Consider the following 17124-nt stretch of genomic DNA (forward strand, 5'->3'; position numbering starts at 1 on the left):
ATTGGAAAATGTTTCAAAACTGGATAAATCTAATATTTATATCTATCGTTAAATGACAGCAAAAAATCTGCTCTGGATCTAAAGTTCTTTCACGTTTGTCGAAAAACCAAAGACTATGGAGTGTATAAATTTTGTTCATATAATGAAAAAATCTAATAAAATTATGTAAAAAAACATGTGAATATATAATTGTAAATAGAACCTAAATCATAGAATATAATTTAATAATATTAATGAAAAAATAAATTTTTCTGGCTTATAGCGTTCAGGTATATTTAGTATGATCCCTCTGGTTACCAACTCCTCAATAGTTGTAATAAGTTCTCATCACATTGTCATGTTTATTTCTAATATGTGTTCGATTTATGTCTATAAAGAAAAACGTTAACGTGTTCGCAAATATCCATATCCGACTATTAAAATTATTGAAAAAAATCTAAAACTAAATAAAATTGTTAGTAAATATCTTGGTTTCAAATTATCATTTACCCCCCTACTGCCGTTACATAAATTATACAGAAATATAATATATACATAGCCAAAGCAAAAGCATAATAAAGAAGTGTTCATTTTTCCGTATATACATAAATTCGCAACCCAAATCCACTCTTTTCATATTTTATATACAAAATCTATTTTTTCGTTTGGCCCGTTGAGAAATCGCATGACATGTGCTTACCTCGTAGCTGAGCGTCACGGGAAACTGCGTTATGGGCTTACGGCAACATCTTGCAAAGCGGATTTCCGCCTGAAAATTAACAGACCCATAATTAATGTTAATAATTAATTAAATTGACGCATATTATAATTTCGGACGTCAAACTTGCTCAGTGAACTACTGATCAATACAGAATTTAGTAGGTACTTAGAGAATCCAATAGTTAAAGACTTGACAGAGAGGACTTTGATCAACTAAATTCTGTATTGATCAATTTCTACTCATTAGAAATTTTAGTTAGCAGAATATTTGTTATTATATATTGCAAAACTTTGATATAATGTCAACTTTTCAATTCTGGCTCTCAATATAATTATTACAGAAGTTACAAGATTTATTGGCAATATTTATATTAATATTCCGCCACGCTGTTATTTTTGATGCCTTATAATTTGAAGCAAAATCTTTAAAATTTGATTTATAGTTTTCAGTGCAATTATAAAAAAAAAAAAACTTTAATTGCAATCTCAATAAGAATATAATTCGCCATTCTATGGTTTCGTATCACTTTTAAATTTCGTTTCAGAACATTTGTTAAATTTTGAATACAGCTCTATTATTTGAATTATGTGATCTTTGCCAAGTTTTTTCTACAAGTCATTTTTACTAATTAGTATTTTAATTTTAATTGAGAAACTAAACTATGATATAATAATAATCATATCTTCCGATTTCAATCCGACTTTAAGGGCTAACATTGCATTGCTATTGGTATCCTTTAGCTTTAGAACATTAGTGTTTAATTTTATATAGTTCAATAATATTTTGAATAGTATATGCTTTGAATCTATGTAAAGTTTAATGTATTTTCCATATATTTTGATTTTAATCCGAGTCCCATTTTTTTCATTGAAAAGTTACCAGATATTATTTTATGCTGATTACTTTAAAGCTCACTAGGTCTATAATAAGAGTATGATCTGACAATTCTAAGCAAATAAGAATTTTTTTTCTAAAATGCATGATTCAGCTAAAAATTATTTTTCTGTTCGTAACAAAAATTATGCACATGCACATTATTTAATAATTATTTCTCAAATATGTTGAATTTTAAATTTTATGTAAGTATTTTTTCCACAAAGTATAATCATAATGCAAGCAGCTTCTGCCTATTACATTTCATTTCCTATTATATTGATTGGAATTCTACTTTAATGTATATCAAATTTGATATATAGTAAAGTTAACTATATATCAAAGCTGTAAGGATAATTGAATCATTTGAATTGCGGGTTCTTACTCACTTTTTTTAAATATAGAACCATCAAATTATCTCAACATTTTGGTTTTAAGAGCGCAATAAAACAATAAGTGCACGACACACCTCAAAGATATATTGACCTTGTTTTTATTATGTAAATGTATTAACTCTATGTTTTTAGATCATTCCTTATATTTTTATGAGTGCTAGCATATTTTTTTTATATTATAAATTTATTTATATTAGAAATTATAAATATTATACATATATCAAAACTATAAATAAACCACAACTGTGATTTCTATGAATCATAAAACAACAAAACTATTAATCATACACAGTGACTCAAATCGCATATAATTCAGCATATTTGAAATTGATAAGATTATTAATCAAAATTATTAATCCACGAAATGATTGATTACTCACGTATGAAAGATGGACATTGAGGTAATAACGTTATCATTATTGATGCAGATGGTGTTTATTGAATATTCATATAATAAAATTATATAGTTGATATCCTTTGCACACAATCACTGATATTTGGTTCTAGGGTTTCGTCTTAATTTATTTTTGTGTGAATCTATTGCTTAATTACCAAAAGCATTAATATAATTAATATTTTTTTATTTATTAGCTTCCTGTGATGTCTTTCTAATACAGAGTGCGCCATTTATATATGGTCAATGGAAATGTTAAATAACTTGAATAATTTTCATTGAATTTTGATAACCCTTTTTTTATTATCAAGTTCAAAACCTTACATTTTTTTCCACTAGTTCGAAAAAGCCTTTACTGCAGCCAATCAGTTGAAATTTGTCAAAGTTATTCAATGGTTCCATTGAACCCATATTAATGGCGCATCCTTTAACTTATTGGCTTTGTAGAAGGATATTCATTGACCTATCTCTATTTTTATTAATTTATTTTTAGAATAACTTTAACACTGATGTCTTTTTCATTAGTTGCAGCAATGTAGAGTAAGGACTATTTACACTTAAAAACATGACTATTTATGTTTTCAAGTGAAAACCGATGTCACTTCAGCTTGAAATTAAGCTGCGCCAAGAGGGTATCAGGTACTAAATCAGGTACTACTGATTGGAAACCCGAGCTCTAACCACTGATCAACGAGGCAATCAACTTCAATTATTAATAACAATTATTTTGTTTATTAAGTATCATAGTTATTTTTTAGTGTGATTCAATTCAATTGTGAATCAATATCAATATATAGTTCATTTACCTTCGAAACAAACAACAATCTATTTTCGGTCCTGTGAGCAGCTACAAGTCATAAAATATCCACGTACAATTTCTCTTACTGTTGATGTTCAAGCATTATATTACAGCATAAAACAATAATGTCCTATTTTTGTATCACTTATAACATTTGGTCGTTATTCAACTCAACAGAGCGACACGAGGCTTCATATGTCACAGAACAGGAAATAACGAAGATAAACACTTTTCCGTTACTAGAGAGATCATTAAATGTGTCCCTGGGCGCAAAAGAATTTCGGAAACTTAGTTATATGAATCTTTCCTTTTAATAATATTGTCGGGAAAGTCGCGCACATTCGCGTACATTCACTTCTCACTGATGTTGTGTTTATACGTGCAGTTCGTTATATTAGCAATAGGAAGAGCTCGAGTGGAAATTTTACTCAAAGGAGGAAATAAATCAATAATTGAAATCGGTTGCACCGTGTTTCCGAAATCGTAGACGAAAATTTGTATCCGCACACACACACATAAACATGCATCCATTTTTTTTTAAGATATGTCAAAATGTTCAGAAACCCTGAAAAGTAAACGTAAATTAAAGATATAAATCTATTAACAGCATCAGATTTTAGACTTAATAAGGAAAGCCAATGTATTAACCGTGAAAGCTTTTGGTATTATACATATATGAATTTTGGAAAACTAAGAAGCCAATACTCGAATAAATTACCTGAGTTATGTTGACGGACTCGCATGTTAATTAATAGAATGAGTTTGTAGTCACCATTAACAAAAAGTCTATTATCTATTAACAGCATCAGATTTTAGACTTAATAAGGAAAGCCAATGTATTAACCGTGAAAGCTTTTGGTATTATACATATATGAATTTTGGAAAACTAAGAAGCCAATACTCGAATAAATTACCTGAGTTATGTTGACGGACTCGCATGTTAATTAATAGAATGAGTTTGTAGTCACCATTAACAAAAAGTCTATTATCTATTAACAGCATCAGATTTTAGACTTAATAAGGAAAGCCAATGTATTAACCGTGAAAGCTTTTGGTATTATACATATATGAATTTTGGAAAACTAAGAAGCCAATACTCGAATAAATTACCTGAGTTATGTTGACGGACTCGCATGTTAATTAATAGAATGAGTTTGTAGTCACCATTAACAAAAAGTCTATTATCTATTAACAGCATCAGATTTTAGACTTAATAAGGAAAGCCAATGTATTAACCGTGAAAGCTTTTGGTATTATACATTAGGGTGGTCCTTAAAATGGTCATTTTCGAATTTCCTTGCTCCCAGGGGCTCAAATGGTTCCAAATTGATAAAAAACAATTCTCTGAAAGTCTGAATTTTTTTTTATCTATTTGGAACCACCATTTGAGCCCCTGGGAGCAAAGAAATTCGAAAATGACCATTTTAAGGACCACCCTATTATACATATATGAATTTTGGAAAACTAAGAAGCCAATTCTCGAATAAATTAGCTGAGTTATGTTACCGGACTCGCATGTTGATTAATGAAATGAGTTTGTAGTCACCACTAACAAAAAGTCTTTGTCATCTAAAACCTAACCTCCAAATGGCACAAGGATCAGAATCTATTATATACTTTGGTTCAACTTCACCCCTGTTATAATAAGTAACAATACTTATTATAACACTTATATTGTATAAATTAAATTCAGTATTAAATTAAATAAATTAAATCGGCTATATTATTAACAAAAATATTTTTCTTACTTCTTAGTCCTTCACTTTTTGAGCACGGTTGTTTAGTGTATGATACCTAAATAATCTTTTTAGGTATACTTCATTCAATTGTTACATTAGAAGCATTATTATTTCAAGATAAAACTGTTGATCACTACCTACCCAAACTATTAAGATTTCTAATAGTAATAAGAATTGATGATTTTTTTCAATAATTATGATTGAAAATACATATTAAGGTAATGATTTTGATTTTTTTCCACAAGCCTAATAATTAAATTGGTTCGAATGGATTAAATAATGCAACTATTACTATTGTTCTTGAAAACCTCTTTGAAACTAAAAATAAAATGATGGATCTTTTTGTGCCCAGGTTGTCCCTTTTTACCCCGCATATAATGTAAAAAACTAGATGACAAATTTTCAAAAATGGCAAAAAAATAGTTTTACAGTCACGAATTAGTTGTAAAAATTTATTTTATTGAACATAGTTAGATAGTTGTTTGTTTGGTATGTGTTATTTATTTTGATGTAGTTGGTATGGTTTTCACAGTATAATTGCTAAAAGTCAAATTAGAATTTGCAAGAATTTTGGCAAAAAAAAAATTCTTGACCCCCACCTTACCCTAATACAATTTGCTCATTATAAATTAGCAAAATGTAGCTTATAAAATACTATTCAATTTTGATTGTAATTATTCAATAAAATAAAAAGAATATTCACCAGCCACAGGTTTATATCGACTAACAAGTCGCAAAATATCGTAACGCCTTTTGCAAGTGAGCTTCTCAATATTTCATTAAAATGTATGGAACCTGACACGATCTTATTAAAAATATTTTACAATATGAATCAGTAGTTGCCTACGTAAATACTTTACAATTACGCTAATTCTTCAAAAGTTTGACGTCATAAAACTAATGCAATAATTATTAAAATGGCAGCAGTAATTAGATATAAAATACATGTATTATTCAACAAACACATTTATTATAGACATGCTTGAATATAATTATTATGTTTTCCGCATTTGAAATTATAATAGAGAATAATAAATATTATTTAAAATTAAAAATTATGTATGTATATATGCAATGATATATCAAATGGTGAAAGAGAGGCACGATGGCATGAACTATTTATAGTTTACTAGTCTGTAATAATTTTTTTAAATTTAGAATTTATATTTTTTTTAAATTTAATTTTTAATATATATTGAAAATTAATGGAAAAATTCTAATATGATAAACCAAATATATGGATACCTCGGTTTTTGAAACCGTAGCCTTTGGGAATCGTCGTGAGCCGCATTAGTGTTTGCAAGCAGCCTTATCTAATTACGAAATATGTTCGCGATATAAAGGTTTTGTTATGATAACAATGCGTCATATGATGTATCAAATAATTGAATCGGGTGACATGGCCTGATCTATAAATAACACACGCCTGTTTATATCTGCTCAAAAATAAAAACAGCCATAACATGAGAGTAATAACGCTCATGCGTAAAATATTGTTTCCCCTTATCTGCTCGAATACGCCAAGAGATATTTCGGCGAGAATTCGGCAATAGATCGACAAGCAGAAGAATTCAATGGGAAAGAATTTTATGGATTGATTTATATATCTATGTTGAATATCTTTGACAAATTTTAAATCTTCGTATGACTAGATACTGTTGATGTATAATGGAATTTGTGATAAAATATATTTATCTTAAAAATTGTTTGTGCAATCTCTATTGTACTCGGAAATTTTTAATGACTCAATTTTTATCTGTTGTTTTTTAGAATATCAAATGACCACAAAATAATAGAGAGTTAAAAATAGGTGTTTTCATGATATTTCTTAAAATGAAAGGAGAAAAACTCCTATAAAAGCATCTTCTTATTCGAAAAATTACTGATGATACGTTATTTTCACTTATTAGTAGATGATTTAATAGCTGATGCGTCTAAACAAACATAGAAAAGTATAATTTTGGGTTTAATTTATATTATTTTGGGGCATCCATTAACCACGTGAGCAATTCTTGGACGCCTTTCTTTCCCTCGATAATACTTGGTGATATTTAAAGTTAACTCCCCTTCCCCCAACAAACATTCCCTGTATTTTCCTACAAAAAATAAAAAAGTGGATGTTTTTAGAAAAACGATAGATTTTAGATTCAAAAATTCAGTTACTAGACTGCCTCGACCGCTGCGTGATATTTTGTGATTTTTTGTCGATTTAAATTTTTGTCCTTTTAAACCTCATGTTATTAATGAACGGCCAATAGTCTGTTTTTTCAAATTATTTGTTTTATAGATTTTTTATTCGACTTTGAAGCATATTCTTGTATTAAAAATGATGAAAGTCTCATATATTTCTTAAATTTTACAATTTTAAGTTTCAAGTTTGCTGTAGTTCTATATCAATTTTTGTTTTGTTCTTTTTTGCGTAAACTACTGAACGATGTCACATATCTAGTGACAAAATGTACAGAATGAATATGCTTTATTATTTATTATTTTATTTTATTTAAATAATTAGAGAAAAATAAACATTGGATTAGTTTTGGTTTGCTGAATGATGTGACATGTCTCCATTCATTTAATAAGAAAAATATGATGATCCAATTGCTTAGTTGTTGGCATTTGTTTTTAAAGAAAATATCAAAAAAAGTTTGACTATCACTATCACATATTTTAAAACGATATCTGGTCTACAATATAATATCATTTAATTGTATTCAATAATTTTATTAATAATCAATAATTATCAATAAAATTATCATGAGTTTATTTTCTGTTAAATAGCTGTTAAATAAAAACTGAATAATTTTTTTGCTGAGTTGTTTTTGGTATGAATTGCAACTATATCTTTCATATTTTTTATATGCTGAAATAACATTATAGATATATATATATATATATATATATATATATACATGTATATATATATATATATACATGTATATATATATATATATACATATATATTGTTTAGATATGAAACTCCAGATGGGATATGAAAGGAAATTGTATCGATCGTTGTTGTTTCCGTTTCTAGCCGCATCGAAGTGTGATACATCACAACTTGTTAAATCAGAAAATTCAATTCAAAACGACAAATATGAATATGCAAAGAATTATAATAATAAATGAAATTGTACGAGATATAAAATAAAGGGTATATTTAATTTTAATTCTATTTCTCATTGTGAATAAGTTCACATAATACAACAAAACGAATGAAAACCACGGGTTTTATCTCTTCCTTATATGTGGAAAATGCACGCTTTGCTGTAGCCTAAATCCGGAAATATCTAGAATTATTTGAAACTAATCATTCAGTCTGCTGCCTAAAGCCACTCTTTGAAGTTGAATTCGTCAAATAGATTTCTTCTTTTCACGTAAGATAACTCGTTTTGTGGAACAAGCCCGTGTTGGCTGTTTTATTTGCATTTCTTTGGCAAAATGAACTACGTGGAAGGAACAACTGTGAAATTATATGTATAGGTATATATATATATATATATATGTGTGTGTGTAATTTTATACAGGGTGTCTCAGAAGTAAACGTCAAGACGAAACGGGTTGATATTAAGGGTAACTGTCCAGAAAAAAAATTGTCTCGCGTTGTTTGAAAATTATGAGCTTTTAAGTGCAACAGTTTTAGGTTTTTATTTTTTTTCTATTTTTTTTTTAATGAAACAATCAAGTTTTTTACCATTTCACAAATTTCTGCCTAAATTTGCTAACTTTTGATGAAACTTGCTAAAACATTTTGTACATTTTTGGGCTTCATAAAGTCGACGGATTTTAAAACCTTGTAAAGTTATAGTTCAACAAAGAGTTTTAATTCCTAAACACTTGAATCAATTGTGTTATTTTCAAGTGTGGTGCTAGAAATGCTATTCACGGTTCCGATTCCAAAGTTCAAATGAACAAAAGTAATAGAAATTAATCACAATAACTGAAAAATTGTTATAATTTTACAAAAGCTCTAGATTGCACTCAAAAGCTCATAATTTCCAAACAACATGAGATAAATTTGTTTTTAAATTTTTTCAGGATAGTCGAGACCTGTACTATCACCCCATTTCGGCTTCACGTTCAATTCTGAGATACCCTGAATAAACCCTAAAGTATTTGATACATTTTGAAACTTTTTTTATATATTTGTGCAGGAATCAGAGCTATGTGTCTAAAAGCTGTTTTTGTAGTATCTGGTGTATCTAAAAAGCAAACCTAGTGTTTGATTTTTCTGGTGAGATTTTATTATTTATGTTTTCAATAAAGATGTGAATATATATTGCTTGCATCAATGCCTCAAGAAACTATAATCTCAATCTGGCAGCACTTTTACTTGTTGGCTAAGGTGGTCGAATCCGGAATCAATGAAGCCAACCTCGGAGTCATGGCCAATTTACTTTTAAAAATATGGCAGCTTTAAACGATCGACACAAATGTGTCCAGAAATGACTAAAAGCAGAATGTAACGACCGTATCCATTTGTGTAACGATTCCGAATAACGAATGCGAACGAACTTTTCTAAAGTCGTTTTACATAACACAAACGCCCACAATGCCAAAGAGAGACAAGCCAAGTTTATATCAATTCCCAAAGAACACTGTAAACTTAATCTCGCACGCAATTTATTTCAGACCTAAGGGGGCCGACTATACGATTCGGGTATCATAACAAAGAAGGCGCCCGGAAAAAGTAACTGGCGCGAAAAAAGATTGCGTACGTGTTTAACGGTACTCTCGTTTGCGCTGTCTTAAGTCTTCAGATAAGACCTCCTTGTGAATGAGAATTTATTTATTTATGTATCGCATCAACCCTTTAGGTTTCCAAATTTCTTCTAATTAATGATCAGTTGAGTTATTTCATATGGGTGTTTATAATTCATAAAGTGAAAATATGTAATGATTTTCAATGAACAAGAAAAGAAATATATATGGTTTAATATGATTGATTAGTTTCCTGCTACTCGCAATAAACTAATCCTGTTTTATATATTTTTATATATACAAAAATAGTAAATCAAAGAAAGAAAATATTTTAGACTATGTGCTTGTCTTTATGGCTTTAAGGACTTTGAGGCTCCGATGCTTCAAATAAAATTCCAAATGCATCCAAAAACTGAAATATAAACTTGTTTTGTGGCTTTTGGGTATGCTCTAACAAATATAAAAATAATTTAAACCAAATATCATTTTTTGTTTGTTTGTGACCATAACTTTCATATTCAGTGTCTAAAGTTATTGCATTAGTTTGGCAATTAAGTAAGTGCGGCTTTTACTCTTAGATGGTTACAATTGGCTTCTAAAGTTTGCTGACGTAAGCCAAATGTAAAATGCCTTTTCATATAAGATAGTAGGCAATTCAACTGACAATCAGTAAAAAAAATTATCTGATTGTGTAGTTTTCGTTTGACGTTCGTTTAAAGATGGATAACGAAATCAATATTTTTTGTCACATTTTGCTTCTTCATATCTGCAAAGGTGGAAAGGCATCTTAAGCTCAAAAAAAGTTATTAACTCTTTATGGCGTCGAAGTGTTGTGTCGAAATTAGTTTGCTATATTTCGTTTGGTGATTTTTCACTCAAATATTAATATTTGAACTCTGGTAGTCCAGTTGAAGTTCATTAAAAAGGAATGGTTTACTTTGAACTGTTATCACCAATCAAATCATCAATTCTGATGCCTAAATAATGAAGTTATAAAAAACCAGCATGAATTGGCAAATCTAAACAGTATTTTATTCCATTATTGACATCACATGTCTTTCGCCACTCGGCAAAAATTATTGGAGCTTGGTCAGGATGTCTTGCCAAATCTAGCATATAGTCCTGACATTACATCATCTCATTAGTTGTAGATTCGATTTTTACAAAACTTCTTGAACTTGAAAAAAATCAATAATGATGATGGCGTCCAATTGTACTTGATTCAGTTTTTTACTAATAAAAAACAGAAGTTCCATAAACGTGCCATAGTGATGCTGCTTCAAAGTGCTCAATTAAACAAAGTGCATGAAAAAAGTCTTAATTTTCTAACAAAAATCCGCACTTAGTTGGGTGCCAATCTAAGACGATCAATACTACTAAAAATATTGTATTTGCAGATATACTTTTTAAGTTTGAATATTTTACATAATTTTACAAATGTTTTCTAATTCTTAGTCAGTCTGAGTTAAATTTTAATGCACACAGATAGTGCTTTTTGAATATCATTTTTACAATAAGAATGCGAATATACATATCTTAGTACCTTGATATAATTAATATTAATATCGAAATGATTAATTACAAGAACACACTGAGAAATATCCGAACAAAGTTTCGGTAATCATGATATATGTTGTAACATGTGTTACCTAATATTAGAAGATATATATCGTGAACACATATCTGGTGAAGAATGTTATTATATTTACCTAAGCTGCTAAAGTAACCTGTCTTAAAGTTTTAATTAAACATTGAAAGTAACAAAAACAAAGGCGGATCAGAAGCTCTAAAACATCATCATAAAAAATAGAAAATTTAATTATTAGGACAGATATTTTAATAACCCATGTATATTTATGTGGGATTTATAGTATTTAATGTTAATTTAAATAATACTAAGTTTTTGATATTTTTTTTAAATTCAATTGATGCCATTTACTTCAAACATTATGTTTGTTGCATCATAATAGACTGTTTAATTTATTTTCGTTATTATTTAACTAAAAACGTTATAAATAAAATTACTGCTTTAAATTAAATATCCTCATTCATATTTTAAAACTGTTGCATCAGAATTAGTAATGAGTGTTAATTCAATTGAATTAAATTAACTTCAAAATATTCCCATATATGGTTCATTACCCGAGTTTATGTAATATATTGCAAAGTAGATATCTAAAAAAGTTTAACAATCGCATATTTCTAAACAATTTCAGATCTACAAAGGCAAAACAAATTCATTTCGTAAATTTCTCATACATTCTTCAATTATAAAAATATTACATCAGAATTAATAGCCTTTGGTGTTAACTTTAATAATTAAGAAAAAAATCGGTCATTTATAGGTTAGTTGGTACTATAGTTTAGTCAACGGCAAAATACATTCCTCCCATAGGCTTCCCTTATATTATTTAAATTTTAAAAATATTACAACAGAATTAATAGCAGTAAGTGCTTAATTAAAAATTAGACTTTATTAATCGTGAAGTAAAGACAAAATCTCATGCACCTAATAAAAAATGTGTTTCATTAGGCTAGTTAGTATAATAAATTTTCTAGATTAAAAAGTTTGACTATCGCAGATTTTAAAACGATTTCAGGTCTACAAAGGCAAAACAAATTCCTCTCATGGGTTTCCGTTCCATTAATCTGTTGGATCGTGTTTAATTACGCGCCGATTAATTCTTCGGGAAGTCAATTAGAAGAATGATTTAGAAGAGGACCCAAGCCAACCTCTCTTCAGCTCCCATTTAAAATTATGTACGACGATCTATTGTGTTGTGTTGAGCAATTAAGAAATTGTAAAGATTGTTAAGAAACTCGTGGCCAACGAGTAGAATTTTAGATTAAATACTGAATAAGTTTTAATCGAATCGGATGAATTTATTGAATCTTAATGGGGAGCGATTTTATAAATAATTTGAGAAGCTTGAAGGGCTATCCTCAGACTGAGTACTAGAATAATGAGACGTGGAAAGTTCTAACGTCGGAATTGAAGGAAACTCACATTAATTATTTATTTGTAAATCTATAATATATAGTCATAAAGATCAATATTTTAAACTAGGTTTAGTTGTAAATTTTCCTTAAGACAAGTTGCAAAATCGTATTTGGGTAAACCTTTTATTTCAAAAATTTATTTTTTCTTTCACTAAAAACTAATTAATACAATTTTTATTTTAACACAGGCTCATAATATCTGCTATTGTATTATTTGTTCTAAAAGCGTGGTTCATTATTTTTGAAGTCAACCAATTTTCATAGGACTATAATATTTTATGATGTTTGGACTATGAACTTTATCGACAAGTTCTGCTTTATTAAAAACGCAAGATTTTTTTAACCAATCAGCGCGATCTCCATCTGATATCTTTCGAACGATTTTGAATTTTCAAAATCAGTTCAGAATTTTTTTGAAAAAACGTTGACGAAAAAGTTTGAACTTTTCTGATCATTCTAATTAAAAAAGTGGCTCAGCCAACCGTCTAGCAAAACCTTATCACCCCCAGTCCTTATCGTGTTTTATCAAAATTTATTGAAATCGGTGTAGCCGTTTTTGTAGAAAACGTAGACAAAAGTACAATTTTTGGCTTAAACACAAATGCATAAGTTTCCACTTTCAGTCTCAAATAATTTAGAACTACTTGAGACGTCGAAAAAACATAACATTAGCAACATGAATTTTAAAACCAATAATGAACTTCTGTTTTGGAGAATTGATAAATATGTAGGCATCTTTAAATGAAAATTTAACTATAGCTAACTTAGAAATATCCTAGAATTTTCAGCTACTTCTTTTAATAATTAATATTAAAAGAAGTAACTGAAAATTCTCTCTATTAACAAAAAAACTAATAAAAAATGTAATACATTCAGAGTATATAGAATATTTTATAACTCAGAGACATATGTTTTCTCTTGGCAATATCAGTTCACAGCAACTATAAAGAAAGCGCTCTCGTTACTATGATAAATACATTCACCCTTGACTTTTTACTATTATTGATAGATTGATTTCCACCTTTAAATAAGTATATGCCGCAATATTTAATTATACTAAAATATTTCGTAATTTGTTTCTAGTTTTCCCTAATGCTTTTACCATCCCACTTACAGTAAGTGCAACTTGAGCACTCAGAGCACATCCGCAATTGTGTTGGCTGAAAAAGTGCTGTGAACGCAGAACAATTGTCTATGGAGTGGCGCACGAAGAGCCTTTTACAAAATAGAACAAGGGAAATAAGTCAGCATCCGCAAAATCGTATTCATTTATTTTTATCACTAATTCTGATTTATCGACAATTTTTGCGGTAGAATCTGATATAGAATAACTTGCTTTAGAAATGAATCGACGAGCAAAATACAGGAAAATATAATTAATTAAATATTGAACATGGTGGTGATCCATTGTGTTAGGTATGCATATATTCCACTTGTCAATACCTGAATGAAAGTAAATAAATAAAAAAAAATCGTCTAAATTTAAATCGATTTAGATTAATTATTTAAATTCATAAACCTGTTTATATTGAAATGAAAATAAATTTAAATTAAGTAGACTGAAAAGATTCTGAAAACGAGTAGGGGGGTCCAATTTGACTATTAGTAATTATACTGCCTAAATCAAATGAACTACATCACATGATACATATCAAACTATGTTCAGTAAAAATCGCAATTAATTCCTGGTTATAGAAATATATTTTTTACTGTTCTTCTAAAGTTTCTTATCTGTCCTTTTTATCCTATAGGTAAAAAGGTACAGCTAGAGGGCAAGATGATCCAATGTTTTATTTTTAATTTTTAAAGGATTTTACGAAATATAGCTACATCACTCAACCAATGCAAAATACTTTTGTAGGAACATTTTTACAAATACACTACATTTAACCTTGATTTGGTATATAAGTATAGCAGAATTTGGTACAGAAATGTTCATCAGCAGAGCTGTAATATAACTATTAATTGAACTTATAACTGGTAATATTGTTTTCCAACTTAGTTTATTTTTTTAGTCAATATTTTCTTATTGTTTATACCTTTGCCAGGGTAAAGGTTTGGTTGCTGCTTTTTACCCCACCCACATGCAAGCTTTTATAAAAGCTGTATGTAAAACCCTTGATGAAACTATCTTCAATAAATAATAATACCTCTTATAAAACGATTAAATAACGTACACTTAAAATTATATTCAAGTATCAAACTAAATGAAACTCAAATCCAAAAAATTACCACTAAACAAAAATTACTTTTGTTATGAATCTTGATACATGGCCGTTTATCTCCTGATAGTGATCAAGGTGGTGGCTAGTTACACATCTTATGCTTTATACTTTGAAATAGTATCGCAAAATTTTTTATTAGAAATAATAATGATCGACCTTTATACTCGCGGGCTTTTAAGCCCTGCTTTACCCTATGCATAATTGAAAATGTAGATCCTAACATTAGTTGCCAACTACTATTGTTTTAATACAAAGTTTTGCAATTCACAATTATCGCGCATTAAAAAATAATAACTATTTAAAATTATAAGTTAATGATTTAATAAGAATTTGCAGTAAACAATTGTAAGGATGGCATCTGGCCTTATGATGCATATCAAAAGCCAATAAATAATAAAAAAAAACTATTTAAAATTGCTATTTTTTATCGTTTTTATATGACGTTTCGTATGTAGACTCATCATGTTTCAAAAAGGAAAACAAAATTACTAGTTTCTAACTAATTATTATAAGACAATTCAACTCACCGTAAGAGAATCAATTTGAACACTGGCCCTGTCAATCCTTTGATGATGGCAGACGCGTTCAAATGACAACGTCCGTGCAACACGATGCCGTTCACCTGTGAACATTCGAGGTGATTAGACGACAAGGATCAGACTCGCGCTTGATCGCAATCGGCTGAGTTAATTAAATACACGAGGTACAGGGCAACGAGGTAATAGGCTTTGGGAAGAGGACTAAGGAAAGGTGGACTAAATCTCCACAAGTCCTTAAAATATTAGACTTTAATACATAAAAGTATTGTGAGTTACATCCATAAATATAACACTACTCAGAATTATAGAGACAAATTCATAAACTATATTCTTACGCATTTTCAAGGATTTAAATTCCAAAGACATTTTACCACATTGCTCTTAATTTTATAGATAAATATGTAAATATGTAAAACAAAAATGCTAGAATTTAATTTTTTTCATAAAATTCGGCTATAATAAATTTATGTTTTAAAACAACATATAGGAAAATGAAGCACATTTTATTTTTTACAAATCTTAAAAAATCACAAAATTCCAACAAAATAAAACATGAGTTATGTTTTTGCCCAAGATAGAAAACAAAGGATATTCAAAATTATTTTTAGTAACTTTTCCAGTGTGTTCGATATGCCTACTATACTTAGGAATTGCGTAATTAAGGACAGCAAATAAACTTTGGTCTAAGAAAAAAATTTAAGGTATCGAATTTCCCTACAATATTACATTTTACAACTTAAAAATATTTTAGCATATATTTTCATTTATATTCTCTATTAAAGCATGCTTCAAAAATATAGAGACAAATTCTTAAATATATTTTTATGCAAATTTGAAGATTCCAATGACATTCTATCGATGAAATTTAAATATAGCACGATTTTATAGTCTTAAAAAATCACAAGATAAGTGAAATATGATAACATTATGTTTAGGAGCACTATATTAGAGATTAGAGCATATGCAATCATTTTATCCGTCGAAACTGTTCACAATTACTGCAACGTTTTGGAATTGTCTATTCTACTTATGATGATTTCTGCAAATTTAGATACAAGACAGCGAATAGATTATCGAAAAAAGACCAAGAGAAACTTGATTAAATCCCTATAAGTTCATAAAATTCAAAAATTCAAAATATTATGAGTTACTACCATAAAAATATAACACAATTTACACTATTTATATATGCTTCCGAATTATAAAGATGAATTAATAGATTAAGAATATAAAATTTCAATAACACGCTGTCGTAAAGTTCTCGATTTTATAGATAAATGTTAAATGTTAAATATGCAGAACACAAAACCTCAATCTTTTTGAAATAATATAACTGCGATAAAGTTATTTTTTCGTTATATAAAAAAATAGGGCATAATTGAATATTTTTATCCTACAGAACTGTGCAAAATGTGCTAGGTATATTTACTTTATTAGTAAAATCAAATTTATTTGATTTTTATCAAGACTACAAGATTGCAGTTCATTCTAACATTAAAGATGTTGAAAAATCGTAATTTTTAACTAAAATTAATTGTGGTGCAAGGGTGCAAGCATGATAAAAATAAGGCGACCATTCGTCCCAGTTCGTCCGGGACAGTCCAGGGTTTCCACCTTGTTTTTCTAAAAGCTATACTTGTCCCAGATTTAGATTTTTAATTAATACGTAAATTAACAAACAAAAATTAAAAAAAAGAACAAATGCTATTTTTTTCGAATTAGTTATGAAGAAAATTGAATAGCATTTTATTCAAGGCTTAAA

General features: G+C 28.5%; 1 protein-coding gene across 1 annotated transcript in view; it reads right to left on the reverse strand.

The window, feature by feature from the left end:
• The window catches only part of LOC113368346 (inactivation-no-after-potential D protein-like), a 144016-nt gene that overhangs the window by 81433 nt on the left and 45459 nt on the right, over positions 1–17124 (reverse strand). The window contains exon 5 of the mRNA XM_026609896.1: positions 15351–15445. Within this exon, the coding sequence (XP_026465681.1) occupies positions 15351–15445 (95 nt within the window). The remainder of the gene's footprint in view (positions 1–15350; positions 15446–17124) is intronic.

This window comes from Ctenocephalides felis, unplaced genomic scaffold (genome assembly GCF_003426905.1).
Source record: "Ctenocephalides felis isolate EL2017-DRISC unplaced genomic scaffold, ASM342690v1 CF-g0.4_SCAFFOLD_01170, whole genome shotgun sequence".
NCBI lineage: Eukaryota > Metazoa > Arthropoda > Insecta > Siphonaptera > Pulicidae > Ctenocephalides > Ctenocephalides felis.